Genomic DNA, 17,880 nt, shown 5'->3' on the forward strand with positions numbered 1-17,880 from the left:
TTCCTATAAACCCAAAGCTGATTTTGGGTCTGTACAGGATTGATTGTTGCTGGTGCTTATGCAAAGTGCAGATGGGTCGAGCCTCCTTTACAAGCATCAAGAGAGCCACTGCCAGCCATTGGCATCTGTTAACTTTGCAGTCAGAAAGGAATGAGAGAGAGAAAAAGAGACTGCGTATACATCTCCATTAGTGTTTATGCTTCAATATACCGCTCTGTCACTTATTGTGCCATTTTCTATCTGTCTAATTATTTTCTCCTGTCAATATAATTTTGTTCCTTCCTTCCATCTCTCTTATTTTTTTGTCTTCATCTCAACTTCACCATCTCAACCTTCATCATCCTCTCTTAATAATTTCCTTATTCCTTCTTTTCATTTACTCACTTTTCATCTGAAGAGATGTTTATGCTGTAAAAAAACAACAGATATCTCAACTTACATTTGTTGACTTGAGCGTAAATAATTTTGCTATTTTTACTAATTTTAAAGGAAAAGTTCAGCCAACAATGAAAATTTGCTGAAAATTTACTGAAGTGATCCAAAATGTATGAGTTTGAGAAATTTGGAGTGATTTCATCACTTGCTCACTAATGAATCCTCTACAGTGAATGGGTGCCGTCAGAATGAAACAGCTGATAAAAAAATCACAGTAATCCACAAGTAATACACGCAACTCCAGTCCATGAGTCAATGTCTGATCTGATGTGAGAAGTTGCATGTTTGTTAGAAACAAATCCATCATTGCAGCATTTTAATTAAAAAAAAAAAAATCTAATATGAATCCATAATAACATTTCCTCCAGTGAAGAATATATATATATATATATATATATATATATATATATATATATATATATATATATATATATATATATATATATATATATATGATCTGATGTGAGAAGTTGCGTGTTTGTTAGAAACAAATCCATCATTGCAGCATTTTAATTTTAATAAAAAAAAAAAAATCTAATATGAATCCATAATAACATTTCCTCCAGTGAAGAAGTATATATATATACATACATATATATATACACACACACACACACACACACACACACACACACACACACACACACACACACACACACACGCATGAATAAGCTTGGAAGTTGAACATTTGCAGGAAATAATGTATTGTACATAATGTATATAATCAAAGGCACAATCATAAAAATGATGGTGCAGTCACTTAGCTTCAGCAATTATGTAGTATTTTTGTAAAGCTGCAAATACATTATTTCCTAACTACAGTCTATAGCTATCATATTATTTATTATTAGGGTATTGTAAATTATGTTTATGTTATAAAATCTTTACATTTATTAATACTGCTACACATTTAATAGACAAAATGAATACATTTTAAAATTAATATGAAATATATATATATATATATATATATATATATATATATATATATATATATATATATATATATATATATATATATATATATATATTAGTAACTATTTTAAGAATATGCAAGCAGACATTTAACTTAATTTATAGGCAGTAATCTAGCTGTGGTGCATAAGTATGATTATTTTGACAAGTATAAAATCTGTGCTTGATGAGCACAGCTAGAGACCAACACAGAAGAACTCAATTCCTCGTTTAATTTATGACAGGCTTTAACCACCAGGAGGCACTTCACACATACTTGTCAGACGATTATCAAAGCCTTGTTGGCAATAGACAGACTTCATTATTCTCAACCAACCGAGAGGATAATGTGATTCTGCACAGATGATCCTTACCAAGATCCATGCAATGATATGCCCTATACTTTAATCATAATCAACTCATTAATCAGATGTGTATATATATTTATATTTATATATATACACACACACACACACACACACACACACACACACACACACACACACACACACACACACACATTTAAAAGTAGTATCAACTATTTTAGAAACCGCCTAGTGCTTTTGTTTAGTATAAAATTGTAATCTTAATTTTATAATCCATTAGTCGATGTGTTTTGCCTTCTTAGGAGCATTCTAAAGTTGCCATCAAGAGAAAATGTACAGTGTGTAACTGAAATCTGGATTTATTCTGGTACTAACCTCAGGACTGTTATATCCATCAGAAGTACAATAAGCACACATTAAACATAACAATATATTCACAGTTGTTGTAATGTAGTCATCTTCAGGGCCATCCAAGATGCAGATGAGTTTGTTTCTTCATTGGAACAGATTTGGACATTCAACATAACATCACTTGCTCACCAATGGATCCACTTCAGTGAATGGGTACCATCAGAATGAAAGTTCAAACAACTGATAGAACTAGAACTGTTTTGGACAGTTTTTGTTTGATCATGCATATTTCTTTCCTGATTCAGACAAGATAAATTTATGGATAGAAGACCCATATTTAAGCCAAAAGAAACAGCTTAAAGATAGGTTTGTTTATTACAAACACAACACTTCAAAAGACATTAATTGATGGACTGGAGTCATATGGATGACTTGTGAATTATTGTGATATTATCAGCTGTTTGGACTCTCATTGTGACGGCACCCATTCAGAGGATCCATTGGTGATGAAGTGATGTAAAGCTACATTTCTCCAAATCTATACAGATGAAGAAACAAACTATTTTCCATATTGAATGGCCTGAATTTTCATTTTTGGCTGAACCAATCTTCTAAAAATCCCACAAAATCTTTTTTTTTTTTTTTCATTTAAACTCCATGCATGCTAGCTTAGTTGTTACTTCATGAAGACACTAATATGAATATGTATATACTTTTTATGTATATACTATTATAGAAATGCAGCCATAAGAAGTATTTTGCTGCAGTCTATTTTTTTGCTAAGTCTGTTAGAATCAGAAACTAGCCTGTCAACATTCTTGTGCCTGCAGCTTAAAATGAAACAAGAACGAAAACATTTAGAGTGACAATCAATGTATCACGGCAAGTCTTTTCTGTAGCTTGTAGTAAAACTCTGGGCTTTTTACAACACTGATCAAAGTGCAAACCAATTAAGTCGGTGTAGTTAGACACTGCCATGTGGTTTTTGTTTGTGTGAGGCCATCAGACACTTCCTTTAGTTAATGTGTCACACTGTAGCACACTTGAAATGAGACAGAGAAAGTTAAAGGTGTGCAGAGTTGGGTGAGAAGGTAGGTGGGGGGGGGGGGGGGGGGGGGGGGGGGGGGGGGGGGGGGGCTCTCACTGTAATCTGAGAAAGTGAACAAGTGAACTTTGGATCTCTCAGCAGGTGTCGCCCTAAAGTTTGCTCCAGCTTTGTCACCTGAGTTACCACACAGGTCTGGTTGGTAACCGTGGTGATGGTGAATAATTGAGAGGGCAAGGCCGGGCAAACTACACAGTGTTTCAGGAAGAGAGAGAGTAGATAGAAAGAAAGGGACATTTTTAAAGGCATTTAATTAGATAGTTTATCTTATTTAACTATTGTTTTGCTAATAAGATACACCCACACATATTTGTGAACACATTTGGTCATGGAGGGAGACATGGATGAAGATGATGGGACTTTTACTAACATTTCACTAGTTGATGATTCAGGTAAGACATGCTTTGTCTTGTTTTAAAGCTGATCTGAAACCAGTTTCCTTTGTCCGGTACACTCACTGGGAAATGTTTGTGAATAAAATCACACCGGTGCACATTAAGATGACAGCTATAATCTGAATGAGGGACTTTCAGGGATATAATAGTTAACTATAAAGCAACCCTTGTGCTATGCCGAAAATCCTTGGTGCTTAAAAATGGCTTGTCTGTCATTATGCTATATTATCACCAAATCTTGGATTTGATCTTTTGGCCAACTTGTTTTCTTTCAGTTAGCACAGGTTTTGTTTTGCTTTTTGGAAGTGTTTGGTCATAGACCTCATTGATCTGATCTTATGCACCTCAGTTTTAGTGTGAAAAAACAATACAAAATCTGCTAATTAGAAGAAAACACGCGGATATAAAGATTGAATGCAATATTAGTCCAATGCGATAAAATCAACCATATTTTCAGAAAAAAAGAAATTCTGTTCTGGATCAAATCAACCAGCTTTGTTTAAACTGGTAAGTATAAGCTGGCACAATAATTTTAGCATCTAAATGCTTTAGTGCAGTGCAGCATGTGGTTTTCTTGTCCAAATACAGGAATGAATGGAGATGTATTGTGTCAACACATGTCAGAAACCTCCATAAGAGGCAGTAGGTGTGTGCTTGTGCAGGGACTGCAGAGACCAGCTCACACATAAGCATGTGTGAATGTAGCTACTGCCAGAGCAGTATGTAGAACAAAGGATGCATATTTCAGAAAACTCACATCTACTCAGATCTGTCATTTTTAAAGGTATAATTCGCCTAAAAATGAAAAATTGGTCATCATTTACTCACCTTTTTATAGTTTCCAAACCTCTTTATTTCTTGTGTAGAGGACGAAGCAAATATTATATTGGAATATATCATAATAATGGAATTTTTATTTAGGTGAGACATTTTACCAAGGTATTTATAATTATTACTGCACTATTTTTTAAAGAGGCCACGTGACAGCAAAGTAGCATACTCCGATATGAATTAATAAAAAATATTCTAATGAGGAGTAATGTTTATTATGTTGCATAATGCATTCTGTTTTACACACTATCCTTTTTAAAAAATAGAAGGCCGTGTGCTGTAAGCAGAATGCTGTATTGCTTTGTGCACAGCTTCGTAATTTTAGAGAGCTTTGTCTCCCTCTGTCGGCAACGTTAGTGAGTGTATGTGAACGAAAGAGACAGAAGCGATGAGGTAACGGATGGTCTGTATCATTACCTTGACATCAGCTTTGGAGGCTTGATAATTTTGAACATCTTTAATAACGCGGAGAGATTTAGTCTTATATCAGGTAGGGTGGTGTGAATTTATCAGTGTGCTGGGGTGTGTTTCTTAGGTTACTTAAGTTCTTCACTATCACTTAATGTTTAACTATTTCGTCTCGGCGTGTATTGATTCCTAATTGCATATTTACCAAGTTTATTTGTGTAAACGGAATTTATTTTTGGGGTTAATTTAAAGCTATTTGTAACAAGTCTTAGCAGCGGCCTTGATATGCATAAGAACCAATGGAGACTGATGAGCTGGACGTGGCATGATTTAAAACTTCATAAAACCAAAGTTGTTATGTCATGTCTCGAGTACTAATAGCAATATAATTACGTTTTAAGCATGACATGTAAAAGACAGCGATCTCAGTTCTCTGTAAACTATATGTATTCATATCAGGCGGTGGCTTGTTGTGTTAGCCAAAAGCTAACTGTATCTTGATGCGCTGGGTTCTTCAAACAGCTTAGTTTGCAACGTTACGCCAACGAATACCAAGTAATAACTTTTGTACATGTCCTATAACATCATTACATGTTTGGATTGTAAGGATATGTTATATTACATTGATGATATCTCTCACAGCAGACGGAGAACCGACAGTAGTGCGCTTCAGACCGGAGGACCAGTACAGCACCATGAACTGTGAGATTGATGGTAAATATCACACACAATTTGTAATATTTTATATTGTGTTGTTAAAATGGGTGTATCTTCAGTTAAAATAGCTTTGGAGCAATTTCAGATGTGCATGCGTGTCTTTTCAGGAGATATGGAGAATCAAGTCGAGCAAGAGGAGAAGATGAGACTCATAAACCAAGTGTTGGAGCTCCAGCACACACTTGAAGGTCTTTGAAAGTACTTTTTTTTTTTGCCTGCACCTTGCCCTAGTGGTAAACTGTTGCTGTTTTGTAAGTCAATATATATACCCTTCATGTTTCTGTTTTTCCTCTGATCCACTCAGGCACTCCAGATGGCTGCCGGAAAAAGCTAAGTGATGCACTCTAATGTGTTTTGTCTGTTTCCATTAGATCTCTCTGCACGTGTGGACGCGGTGAAGGAGGAGAACCTCAAGCTCAAATCGGAGAACCAGGTTCTCGGGCAGTACATCGAGAACCTCATGTCCGCCTCCAGTGTGTTTCAGACCACTGACACCAAAAGCAAACGAAAATAACTTGTGGATCACTTCTACATACTCCATCGTCTCCTCTATCCAGCATTCAGACTACTAGCTCATACATATAAGCCGCTGTTTGTTTTTGTATTTATTTTGTTGTACAATTTACTGATGCATCTCTCAGCATGGTTTGGGTAATACTTAAATGGACTGAGCTGCTGTCTCTCTGTGTCAGCTAATTGTGTTACAAGATATAAAAGGATGCATGATGCAGTTTGTGATCAGATAAATACAGAGCTGGTGTAATACCACTCCTGTATAATTCATTTAGCAGGTACATAACCAATCTCAGACCCTCTCATTGGCTTCACAACCTTTTTAAATACTAGACAGCCAAAGTCTGGTTTGGAAGAGTTCTTCTAAAAATACTACAATTTTTTTTTTTTTTTTTAAGCTTTTTTGGCTTTCCACTACTAACATTTACAATGTAAAGCAAGTACAGCTTGAACACAGGTATATTCCTTTGAAAATGCATGCCATAACCCATAACTAAAGTGCATGATGTAAAAGGCTAGTGATGGATAACCTAAATTAGTCCTCCCTCACTCGGCATGTGATTTTTCTATTGGCAATTATCACAATGACAGTTGCTCAGCTGGTGCAGAAAGTATGCCATTACAGTAATTTCCTGACCCATTGGTTTAAACGAAGTACCTCCTCAGTATGTTACATTATAAGAGGCCTCTGTCTCACAGAATGAAATTTACTCACTTACATACTTGGATTTATCTTAAAAGGTCTGGCTAGTGCACAAACCCGACTTCTTTAGAGCAGGATAAATAGATTGAAACCGGCTCGCAGTGTAAACGGCAGCATTGTGTTGGAGACTTTGCTCTTCATGGCCGTGTCCTTTGGATTGAGGGACTTAAAATGGATGAAGCTTTTACTGCTTTCAAAGACTGAAGTGAGGTTGAGTCTGCAGAGTGATATTGATCTGATTGCTCAAAGTGTCTGCTTGAGTGGCATTTATGAGGACGGATGCTCTGCTCTTTGCTCAAGAATTTGCTGATGTGAAATTTCACTTACTATGAATTATTGACATGACACTGAAGCATCTGCAACGACACTACATAATCTGTTTAATATAATTTTTTTTTTAAATTTTTCAGTCATGTAATTTACGTTTGCAAGCACCTAATGTAAAGTACCGCCTGTTCTAAAAATGTACATTTTATTTTGTTACAATTATGCCTTTAATAAAATACTTTGCCTTTGCACAAACGAGTAAAAACTGTAAAGTCCTGGTGAAGTCATGTCAACGGTGCACAGAAATTTATAGTAAATATTTATTTCCAAGAGCAATGAACAGCTTGCAAACATGTAAACAAAAGGCTGTCCTTGTAAGGCTGAACATACAACCTAAAAAAAGCAGAAAAACAAAACTGTTCATCACTTGAAAAACAACCTGTCTGCTTCCAAAGCTCAATGGTTTCATACTCATGGTGGTCAGTCTGCTTGTGTCTGGGTCTGCTGTTAGAGTGTCAGTGATGATGCTGAGCGGAGATCAGCGTAATGACTTTCTTCGATGCCAAAAAAGCAATACTGGTTTGCACTGACCTAGATGTTTGGTGAAGACAGCTCTTCTCCAGAGCCTGCTAACAGTGGTTATGACAGTAGAATGCAAGATTAAAAAGTCCTATACCTAAACTCAACTGCATCATTTTTCAAACAAGATACAAACAATAAATACGATTTGATCATGTTAAAAAGCTCATAACTTAAAAACTCACAAGGAACTGAACCCTTTTTAATAACTTAAACTGAAATGTTGAGGTGATCATAAACTAAATCATCTTTCTAAAATATACATTGTACATTTCCCTTCGTAGTATTCAGACTTACTAGTAGGGAAACACTAGCCCAGTACTACTTGAATTCTAATCTAAAAAGAAAAAAATAGGAAAAACTTGGGAGTTAAAACTCAGCAGGTCTGACTTGTGTATCTAAATCCCAACGGTAACTGATAAGAACTAAGCGGAAGACTGAAAGAGGGGAAGCGAGTTTCAGTCGGATGAAGGATGACCTCTTCAGGAGAGCGGCTAGGTTTGCCAGTTTTGCATGCTAAAGGGCGCAATGCCGAAAGCATGCAGCAAAAAGAGGCAAAGGAATAAGAGAAGGGAGGAAGAAAGGTGGGGGAAATGTGGATTTTCAGTCCTTCCGTATTCTTCTCTTTCTCACAGCTTTGGGTTCATCTCCTGTGCACTGAATTCCTTCATCAGCATCCTTCATCTGCAAAGACCCAAAATTGTCAGTCTAACAACAATCAGTGTATCTAGAACCAGTACACAGTGAAAAAAACGGCATTATCACACAATGCTTCTTTAAAATAGAACCAAACACTGTGACCATTCATAATACTTCTAGCAGGTTATTTCTAAATGTATTATCAATGATTTCAGATTTACACACTTCTAAATGTCACCTAAAACCAAAAAAACTATGATTGATTATTTTACTATGTCTAAGTCTTTAAAAATCTGTCAATATTGGTGCAACACTGCAGTTTATGGTGCTGTAGTAATTGGGGAAGAGATTTGAAGTGCATACACTTTTGGATGCAAAATATTTTAGTTAGACTTATTGCGTTCACATTCTAATCTTCTCCATCTATTTAACACACGTGTGCACCAGCACTCGCTCACTGAAGCCTGTAAAGTTAAATGCAGGCTCACTTGCTGTCAGGATAATCCTAAATGCAAAATGGAAGCACTTGTCCAAATTTGTAGAGTTAACAGGCGAGTATAAAAACATAAGATGTATGTTCTGCACTAAGGAAAACAAATCTCAAACACATAAAACGGCACACATATCTGGTAGTAGGGCAAGAAGTGTTGGTTTATCCTTTAGTTTGAAGGACGAAATATAAAACACGTCTAAAACTTGGATCGTGCACTTTTCCAGCAGCTCATTCTGTGTCTGTGCAACATCAATGTATATAATATAAACTATACTGTAAGATCAAAGGGGGGAAACTTAGAGTTTGAAATTGTGTTCCATACACAGTGAAGTTTAGTGAACAACACTATTTGTTCACACATGTGTACCGAAACAAAAGATCCATACCGAAAATGTTCAGCATGAATACATGTACAGTTACACCCCTACTGGCAACGGAAGAATAAAAGTCAATGTGAACTTGCTTACTTCATCATCTGAGGGACTGTCATTTGGCTTACTGGCCTCATCCTCATCCTCTGTATCTCCTCCATCTTTTCCAATGTCCTTGTCCATCCCCTCTCCATTCTCATTACCTGAAAAGGGAGCCACAAAAGAAGGAAATCCTGTTAAACAACTACACTGAAAAAAAAAAAAAGTACTTAAATAGCAAACAACGATAAACCAATTTACAAACCAGTAGCTTCAGTATCTTCCTCTGCTTTAGCTTCATCTTCATCTTTCCCTTTCTCTGCCTCCTCTTCCTCCTCCTCCTCCTCCTCCTCTTCTTCATCTTCTTCTTCTGCTACTTCCTCTGGTTCGGCTTTGGGCTCATCGATTTTCTTGTATACATAGTCATCATCTGATTTCTGCAATACATATACAAGTGTGTGAGCTGAGGATATTCGAGAAGCAGCTGGCCAAGATCACCTGACCATGACAGGCACCAGCGCTGTGCTCACACTGAAGAAGCAGGAGGACAGAGACGCACACCATCCTGTTCATATCTGGTCACAAACCTGTAGAACGCTTCGGGGCAGATTGCTGAGAGTCTGTTGCTATGCTACCAATAATAAATACTCATTAAGAGGATTTTGTACTTGCAAGCTAATCCTAAACACCCTAATCTTCAGCAATATATCAAATGGGGTTAGCATGGTAAACCAGATTTATCAACTGTGTTATGTTATTTATCAACTGCTTGTGTGGATCTCATCACAGCAACACAACACAACAAATACTGCATTTGAGCCGGGATCCTCAGAATGACCAGCTGAGTATGACACTGCATTAGTGAAAAAAAAAAGAAAAAAAAAAGGAACAATATAAAAATAGCATTTGTGTTTGAAATAACAAAATCTGAATATGTAAACGATAACAGATTTTTCATTTTTAGGTGAACTATCCTTTCAAATTGAGAGAGAAGACCAGCCATAAACATATCAGTATACTGTACAAAGACTGTTGACATGTAGACATTTTTTCCCGAAATGCTAAGCACAACCTATAAACACACTTTTCAAAGCCACACGTTTTAACACATTCTAGTTTAGGCCTGAGGATGATAAGTGAATATACAGAAAGCGTATCAGGAAACTAAGTTCATTAAATTCATGCACAATATGCTCAAGAATGTAATCTTATGCTTAATATGCTGAAACTGTGCTGGTTGTGTTGTTCCATCTCTGGATATTACTGTTGGTTGTTTAAAACTTCTAACATAACACATATATTAAATATTTACCTACTTATATCTTACATCTCACTTTTTGATCAAAGCATGATGCTAGAATTTACGCTTGGTTTCTGTAAACATGAACAGTAATGCCTGCATTCAAGCACTGTTATACTGCTCTGAGTTATCTTGGCCTTGTACAATATCTTTGCAGAACCAAAGCACAGCTATTATTAGGAAATTATTTCTGGACCTCTGGGACCTCAGTAGTGGGTACAGCCATGAACACAGTACCTCTTTTCTAAAGCCTTATTGTAAAACTGAATAATTTCCATCTTGGATGCTGATTGGCCAATACAGCATTTCATCCCTTTGTTGAAAATAACATACAAAATAGCCAAAGCTGTGACACAAAATGTCTTGCTTTAAAAAATTGGACTGAATTTCCAGTTCAGGAAGTACCAGTTCTTGCCAGGCAGCAAATTAAACGAAATAAAACAAACCAAAGGCTTTAGGAAAGCTTAGGATTTGTTTAAACCAGGTCTGGGTAACTTCAGTCCTGGAGGACCACTGTCCTGCGTGTTTCACTCCAACCCTAATCAAACACACCTGAACAAGCTAATCAATGTCTTGAAGATTAGAAAGCTACACACGGGTGTGTCTGATTGTTGAAACTCTGCAGGACAGTGACACTCCAGGACCGAAGCTGCCCAGACCTGCTTTAAACCCACATCTCTATGCTAGCCTGTACTGTATGTTCTAGCAAATTTTGGTGCAGTGTGTTCTCCTCAGGAATTAATCACTTGTGTAGTCCTCATTTGTAAGTCACTTTGAATAAAAGAGTGTGTTAAATGAATACATGTAAAATGTAAATGCAATGCAAATGTGTACAGTTAATTGTGCATGTGTGTAGGCAGTGTTTGTTTTATTCTGCTTCTCTTGATATCTGCTTTGATTATGGTTATACAGGACAGAATCTTTCTGTTGTGATGAAAACAGATCATGTAATGAATTATTACGCTGTACCCACACATCTATATGATTCACAGCAAAATACTGACAGCCTAAATATAGCTGTACCTCAGGCCTGCTATATCAAGTGTTTTATTTCGCATTGAATGGGATCTCCTCTGTGGGGTCGGGGCATACCTTTGGCCAGCAGAAGAGCACAGCCAGTCCAATAGGCAAACCAACGGTGAGGATGTAAACCACCCACAGCCAGAACTGACTCAACACTCCAGGCTAAGACAGAAAGAGACAGTCTGAGTATGTCAAGTGGACTAAAGCCCAATGAGCAATAATGCCCAGAGCAAAACGTGGGTGCAAGGCAGAGGCATACCTCATTGGCACTAGCCACCAGTTTTTTGAGTCCCCAGCTGTCTGCAGCCCAGCGGTCCGCCACTTCCTTTTCCGAGGTAATGATGAAATTGTCAAAGTAAATGTCAGAAGTCATAGACCACAGCTCCAGACCCACAGCTCTGAATGACTCCATCCTAAATGGGTGAAGATCTTCAAAGTAGTCAGGGTTTGTAATCTTCCGTGGACTCCACACACCCTTTAAACAAAGAGATAAATATATATTTTTTTTTGTGATACTTTAAGACCTTTTGCCAGTGTACCCAACTCATTCATTTAAAATTTGGCTAAAACAATGGCAGTTTACAGCAAAGACAGGCTGAGTGTGACATTTGCTTGTACTGAATAAAATATGGGTGCTTTAGCAACATTTCCAGACTCCAGATGTCAATACCTGGAAGTTGGTGTTGTCTATGAGAGGAGCTTTCCATTTGCCCTTATACTGAGGATTACTGATCATGGGCGGCTTCCATTCACCACAGCCAGGGGCAGCTGAACATGCTGGATTTGGCACCTGAGGAGCCTCCCATTCTCCATCCATTTCTTCATCCCTGAGAGAGAGAGGGGGGTGAAGAGAATATTACTGACAAGGTGCTATAAAAGGGGCAATAATACAGTTCAAATAAAAGCATAAGGTATTACATTTTACTACAGATGATTGTCTATCAACTCTATCAAAGAAATGAAGTCTAGGCTGAAGTGGTCAACATAATTCATGGAATAATCGCCTAATAATAATAATAATGTTTTTGGCATTGTACAAAATTTGCAGCACCCAAGGTTTTCTCATCTGAGCTGACTCAGGGGTCTAATACAGCACGTCAATGTCAAAATGATCGAGATGGCCAATCAAGTCAAAGGCGGCAAAAATCCAAGATTTTTATGTTCACAAAGGCCAAGCATGAATTCCAGCACAATGCTTTTATTTTAATGGTAAGAATGTGAGATAAACTGTAAGCATGTAGCTATATCATATTTGACAGCTGTGGAAATACAATGGAAATGTTCAATGACCGATTGTAATATCCAGGGATGCAAACTAATTAACTTTTTTATCAAATTTCACTAGTGGTTCAGCGGATCACAAAACTCAATGTTTTTGAGTCACAAATCGGATTGGTTTTTTGGATCAGCAAGAAAAAAAAAAATATTTCAATGTAACTTTGCATTCCATTTATTACTTAAAGCTAAGTACTTCTTTGACACCACAGCAAAAACTTCTAGCCTAAGTAAGAAAGATCAAACACGATTAAAAACAAGTTAACAGCAACAGCAAGTAAAAAAAATAAGAACAAACAGACAAATTACAAGCATAGATAAATACAACAGAACAAAGTTACAAATAAAACAAGGTCCAACTGTAGTATTCAGGTAAGTGTACAATGTGAAATTGTGAAATAACACTGCTTAGTGTTCTCTGTATAGATTAAACAAAGCTGTGTTTTGTTGTTTGATTAGCATTAATGACAGCAGCAGCAGGTATTTACTATTTACTTTAAATCCTGATGCACAGATCCAATAAAATGACACACATCCGATTTTGTTCTCAGCTGTTTTCATTCACATTAAACATAACACAACACATACAACAAAAAAATTCTCGATATGTAAAATTTCATAATAATTTTTTTTTTTTTTTTTTGTGTGTGTGTCTGTTCAAACACAAAGAGATGCAAAAGAGGATTCTGTTTTGTGTTCAAGCACTCTCTGCATGTGGGTGCTTCATGTGTGTGTGGCTGTACACACAGTACCGAATATTATCAGGAATGAATGTGTGCACATTGTAAATGTTAATATTATTCAGATAATTATCATTTTGTGAAAATGCACTTCTAGAATATGAAAAAGTTTCCATCCTCAGGGCTACACTAGGACATGGTGAACTGTGGCTTTGGCTCAAGTGTGTTTATAGGTTGTGGTTAGGACAGTCCTTTAGCCTATTAAAATCAAATATTATTTGCAAATAGTTCAAATGTATTACTTCCCAATACAATAAAACCCCAAGTGTCTACAAACTTTGTATTTTTCTATTCCCATGTCTGGTCAGTACTCACAAAGAGACACACATAAAAACACACATGAAACTTAAAATTCTGTTATGTCCTTATGCCATCCCAAACTGAAATATTATTTTTCATTAAATTATTCATGACCGTGTTTTTATTTTTTTTTTACAGATGAAAAAGAAAAAGACTGACAAAAATTCCTTAAAAAGGTAACAATGCCCTTGGAAATCAATTTAAGGTGGCACATGTTAGCCTTTTAATGAAAAAGTTCAACTGTCCATGACAGGCCTAAACCCGCTAAAGTAAAATCCCAGAAAATACTGAGATATGATGTCAATTTCACACACACATACTTCAATAATCCATACATTATTATTTCACGGTACTTATAAAATAAATATTTAAACTGACAAATAAATTGATCCTCGTTATTACTGAGAAGCTCCTCACTGTGCACAAGCCACTAGATTAAAGGAAACACTTTAGCTCTCACCAGTCATCAGGCTTTTCTGCAGTGGGTTCAGACACAAACTCCGGCTCATCATCCAACCAACCTTCAGGCTTCACTGCATCAGGATCAGGCACCTTAGCTGGGGCATCCTCATCCCTGAGTAGATAAAGAAAAAAAATTGGTTTTGACATACCACTGCTGCTATTCTCTTGATAAGATAACATGACTTCATAAATGACTACCATGACTTTTAGTGAAATTAAATACAAACTGTGAAGGTAGTAGATACAACTGTACTACGCTAGTTACATTGGCAATAAACGTTCATGCAAATGGAGCTATCAAAAAATTGGCAAACAGATTCTCTCCATTTCGACTCTTTCATAGACCTCACCAGTCATCAGGTTTGACTGCTTCTGGGTCAGGGATTTTGGCTCTCTCATCCCAGTCTTCTGGCTTGGAGTCTTTGGGATCGTCAACCTCTTTTGGAGGGTTCACAGGTGGGACGACATCTGTCAACAGACTTCCTCTGCTAACACTGGACTGGTCTATAAAGATCTCATAGCTATTGTCTGGATTTAAAACTGTGAAAAAGATAAATAATTAGTAAATAATTTACCACTGAATAATATTATATAAATTAGATTGCTTTCAATTAAGCAAACAAAAAAAGGCTTTACATTAATGTCACATTTCATATGAAATATGGTGAAACAATTTTTTGATTTCACCACCAATTATAACATTTGATTAATTCAACTGTTTGAATTAATTCCTATAATAATATTATTCCTATAGGATCATTGGAAAACAAGTGAGTGTACGCACCAAGTGTATAGAGGTGAGTCTTTTTATCGGTGTAGATCTTCTTCAGATCAACATCTGGTCGTTTGGCATGTTTTTCTTCCACATCTCCATTAAGGGGGTTTTTATGTCTGAAGATGAAGTGCAGTTTGTAGTCCTCTCCACATTTGTCCGGCCCAAACATGATAGTGTACGGTGTCCGGTCATGAAACTGATCCTACGAGTCAAAAGACGCACACATCACCCCTAAAATATGACATATCACTTATTTCCTTTAACTTATTGCTTTTCAAATCCAGCATCTTACTATTTCAATTTCTATAATATATATATATATATATATATATATATATATATATATATATATATATATATTATATTTATTATATCTTGATGTAATTGTATTTCATTTTGTGTTTCTAGAAATTTGTTCTGATCATATTAAGCAGTCGATGAACATACCAGGTCTAAATCTTCTGAGTCTGACAATAGCTTGATGTAAGCGCCGCCACAGTCAATTCCGTCTTGAAAATTGACCTCATACCTGCAAAGATTGGATTCTGTTAGAGTGCACAATCTTTATTTTTCAAATATCACAGAAATTGCAACTAAGAATCCCACTTACTGCACGATAAGGGGCTTGTCCTTAAATACGAACGGTCTGTTAAGCAGAGCCGCGATGGCATGGTGCTTAGCACGAGATTTCAGCACCAAGCCCAAATCACCAGGCACCTTGTTTTCCTTCAGGGGCTCAACCTCCCATTTACCTACAGGCATGAGAGACATATAGAAACAAGTTTTTTTTTAAAAGATGTCGGGTTAAAAATAAAATAATCATATATATCAATAAATAACAGATAATCATTAAAAATTCACAAACGTAAACCATGCTGGAAAACTAACCGTCATATTTTGCAATATCTTCATCAGCATCCTCTTTCATTGTTTTAGACACCTGCCAACTGCAGAAAATAATAAAACATGAAAAAGCTAATAAATAATTAAGAAAGCATGCTGTGTGAATAGAATATATATTCAAAATATATTTTGTGATCATTAAATCATCGTTGATTGGACAAAATTCTGAAGAGTGTAAAATTTTGGTCAGTTTGCCTACAGAAAAGCATTTTAAAACGTGTATTATTAGAATAATTTGTGCAATAAAAATCTGATTAAGCTTTACAAACCTGCTCATAGATTCATCATCAAAGGTGGCAGTGAAGTACACCTCTCCTGTTGGAACTGGGGTCTTGTATGTTACCTACGCGTGTCAAATAATGCATATTTACAAATAACACGAAGAAGCTCATAGCCCAAGCTAATTAGTTTGAACACTAATCATGGAGAACTCTTCTGATACACATGATGAGAAATGTCAATTTTAACAAATTCTTATATTTTGAATGAATGGTATCTTACCTGAAAAGACACGTTGGCGTCTGCTTCAGTGCTTTCTGCACTGTCTGCCTCTATGTCCACATCTCCATCTTCCACTTGAGCCTCCTCTTCATCATCCAGCTCTTCTATCTGGGCCCATGTTGCCATGGAGATGCAGAGTAACAGGACACACGTCCAACCCCACCGCAACTTCATCTACAAAAAAACATGCAAAAAAGAGCATGACCAAAAGAAAACACCTCAATAAAAAAATGCACCATCAAAATGTTTCAATTTTTCATTTCATATTCTTCTTTGGGGTGGTACATCTTATCTTATGACATGATGACCCCGATATTGATCGACACATCTGCCATCAGAAGAAGATACTGTTTCAATATTTTACTTAATGTTTGATTAAATACTGATAGTTGCTCAGAACAGCAAAGAGCAGACGTTATGCCAGCAGAAGAAATACAAGTAAAATTTAATCTTCACAAAAATTTAAATGCTATATTTTACATTTGATCACAACTGCCTCCACCTCTCCGGTGTTTTGGGTTTCTTAAAACAGACAGACAATTTCACTTTTTAAATAATATTATTTACAGTGTTCCCCCTCCCCCTTGAAGGTCAAGTTAATTTTATTTTCTATATAGCGCCAGACCACAACAGAAGCCATTTAAGTTTACCTTTCCTATAGAACAGGTACACTTGTTGTTTTATTAAACAAACCAAGTTGCCTTATGTTACTTATCTTAATTAACGTTACACGACGACATGTCATTTATGTCTCGCGCGCGCACGCAAGCACGCACACTTACACTCACACGCGCGCACAGGTAGGGCCCTATGATTTTTGCGATGCAGAAAACGCGGTAATATTTATAACGATACATTACAGTATATAATAAGGACCCTGGCTAGCTGCGGTACCGTTAGCTGGGTGATGACGATGATGAAGATGATGATGGCTGTCTCCACGTTCAACATTTATAGTGTTTAGCCAAGAAAAAAAATGTATTCGTTCACTCACCTCCTCCACCTGAATTAATATTTGCAATGTTTCGGTTAACTGTAGTTCAAGCGGACGGGTTTGTCATCCAGTGTTTCGGCGCGAAGAGTCCGCTATGAATAAGAGCGATAGTCAGTGTTATCAGAAGCGCAGTATGCCACTGACAGACAACCGCCCCTCTGCGATAAAAACCACTTCCGCAATACCTGTCAAAATAAAAGCACGCGGTTCCAAATTCAGCGATTATTTAGAAGCTGTCATCGGCTCCTCTATGATAAAATCCACTTCCGCATCACCTATCAAAATAAAGGTCCCATTTATTTATCCAACCTTTTAAGTCTTTATGTACCTTTTATACACTCCCACTCCTCTGACTACTGTGAAGGAAAAAAAAACCCCACACACATTCGTTTTATTATATGTTTTTCTGTATGTTATCACAAAATAAAATCCGCTTATGCATAAAGATTTTAAAAGGTCGCTCTTATCACACCCATTTAAA

At 36.6% G+C, this 17,880-nt stretch overlaps 2 protein-coding genes across 8 annotated transcripts; one reads left to right on the plus strand and one right to left on the minus strand.

The window, feature by feature from the left end:
* Positions 1-3,350: 3,350 nt before the first annotated feature.
* LOC109050990 (short coiled-coil protein A) lies at positions 3,351-7,271 on the plus strand. 7 transcript variants are annotated; one of them, XM_019068818.2, is made up of 5 exons: positions 4,744-4,887; positions 5,265-5,360; positions 5,448-5,519; positions 5,630-5,710; positions 5,894-6,252. In XM_019068818.2, exons 3-5 carry the CDS (start codon positions 5,501-5,503, stop codon positions 6,034-6,036), a joined length of 243 nt encoding a protein of 80 aa, XP_018924363.1. In that variant the 5' UTR covers positions 4,744-4,887; positions 5,265-5,360; positions 5,448-5,500; the 3' UTR covers positions 6,037-6,252. The 7 variants fall into 7 exon arrangements, with proteins under 7 accessions (XP_018924091.1, XP_018924164.1, XP_018924235.1 ...); XM_042759173.1 differs by having other exon boundaries at positions 4,765-4,887; positions 5,328-5,360; positions 5,894-7,271; XM_019068546.2 differs by lacking the exons at positions 4,744-4,887; positions 5,265-5,360 and adding an exon at positions 3,351-3,563.
* Positions 7,272-7,311: 40 nt separating this feature from the next.
* Positions 7,312-17,588, minus strand: LOC109049344 (calnexin-like). Its single transcript, XM_042759151.1, has 15 exons — positions 17,400-17,588; positions 16,406-16,579; positions 16,174-16,247; positions 15,890-15,948; positions 15,612-15,753; positions 15,449-15,530; positions 15,011-15,203; positions 14,577-14,766; positions 14,225-14,338; positions 12,120-12,276; positions 11,709-11,924; positions 11,519-11,611; positions 9,392-9,563; positions 9,184-9,290; positions 7,312-8,268 (listed from the first exon to the last, which is right to left on the minus strand). Exons 2-15 carry the CDS (start codon positions 16,577-16,579, stop codon positions 8,188-8,190), a joined length of 1,854 nt encoding a protein of 617 aa, XP_042615085.1. The 5' UTR covers positions 17,400-17,588; the 3' UTR covers positions 7,312-8,187.
* Between the last annotated feature and the right edge of the window lie 292 nt (positions 17,589-17,880).

The sequence above is a fragment of the Cyprinus carpio genome, chromosome A1 (assembly GCF_018340385.1).
Source record: "Cyprinus carpio isolate SPL01 chromosome A1, ASM1834038v1, whole genome shotgun sequence".
In the NCBI taxonomy this organism is placed as follows: domain Eukaryota; kingdom Metazoa; phylum Chordata; class Actinopteri; order Cypriniformes; family Cyprinidae; genus Cyprinus; species Cyprinus carpio.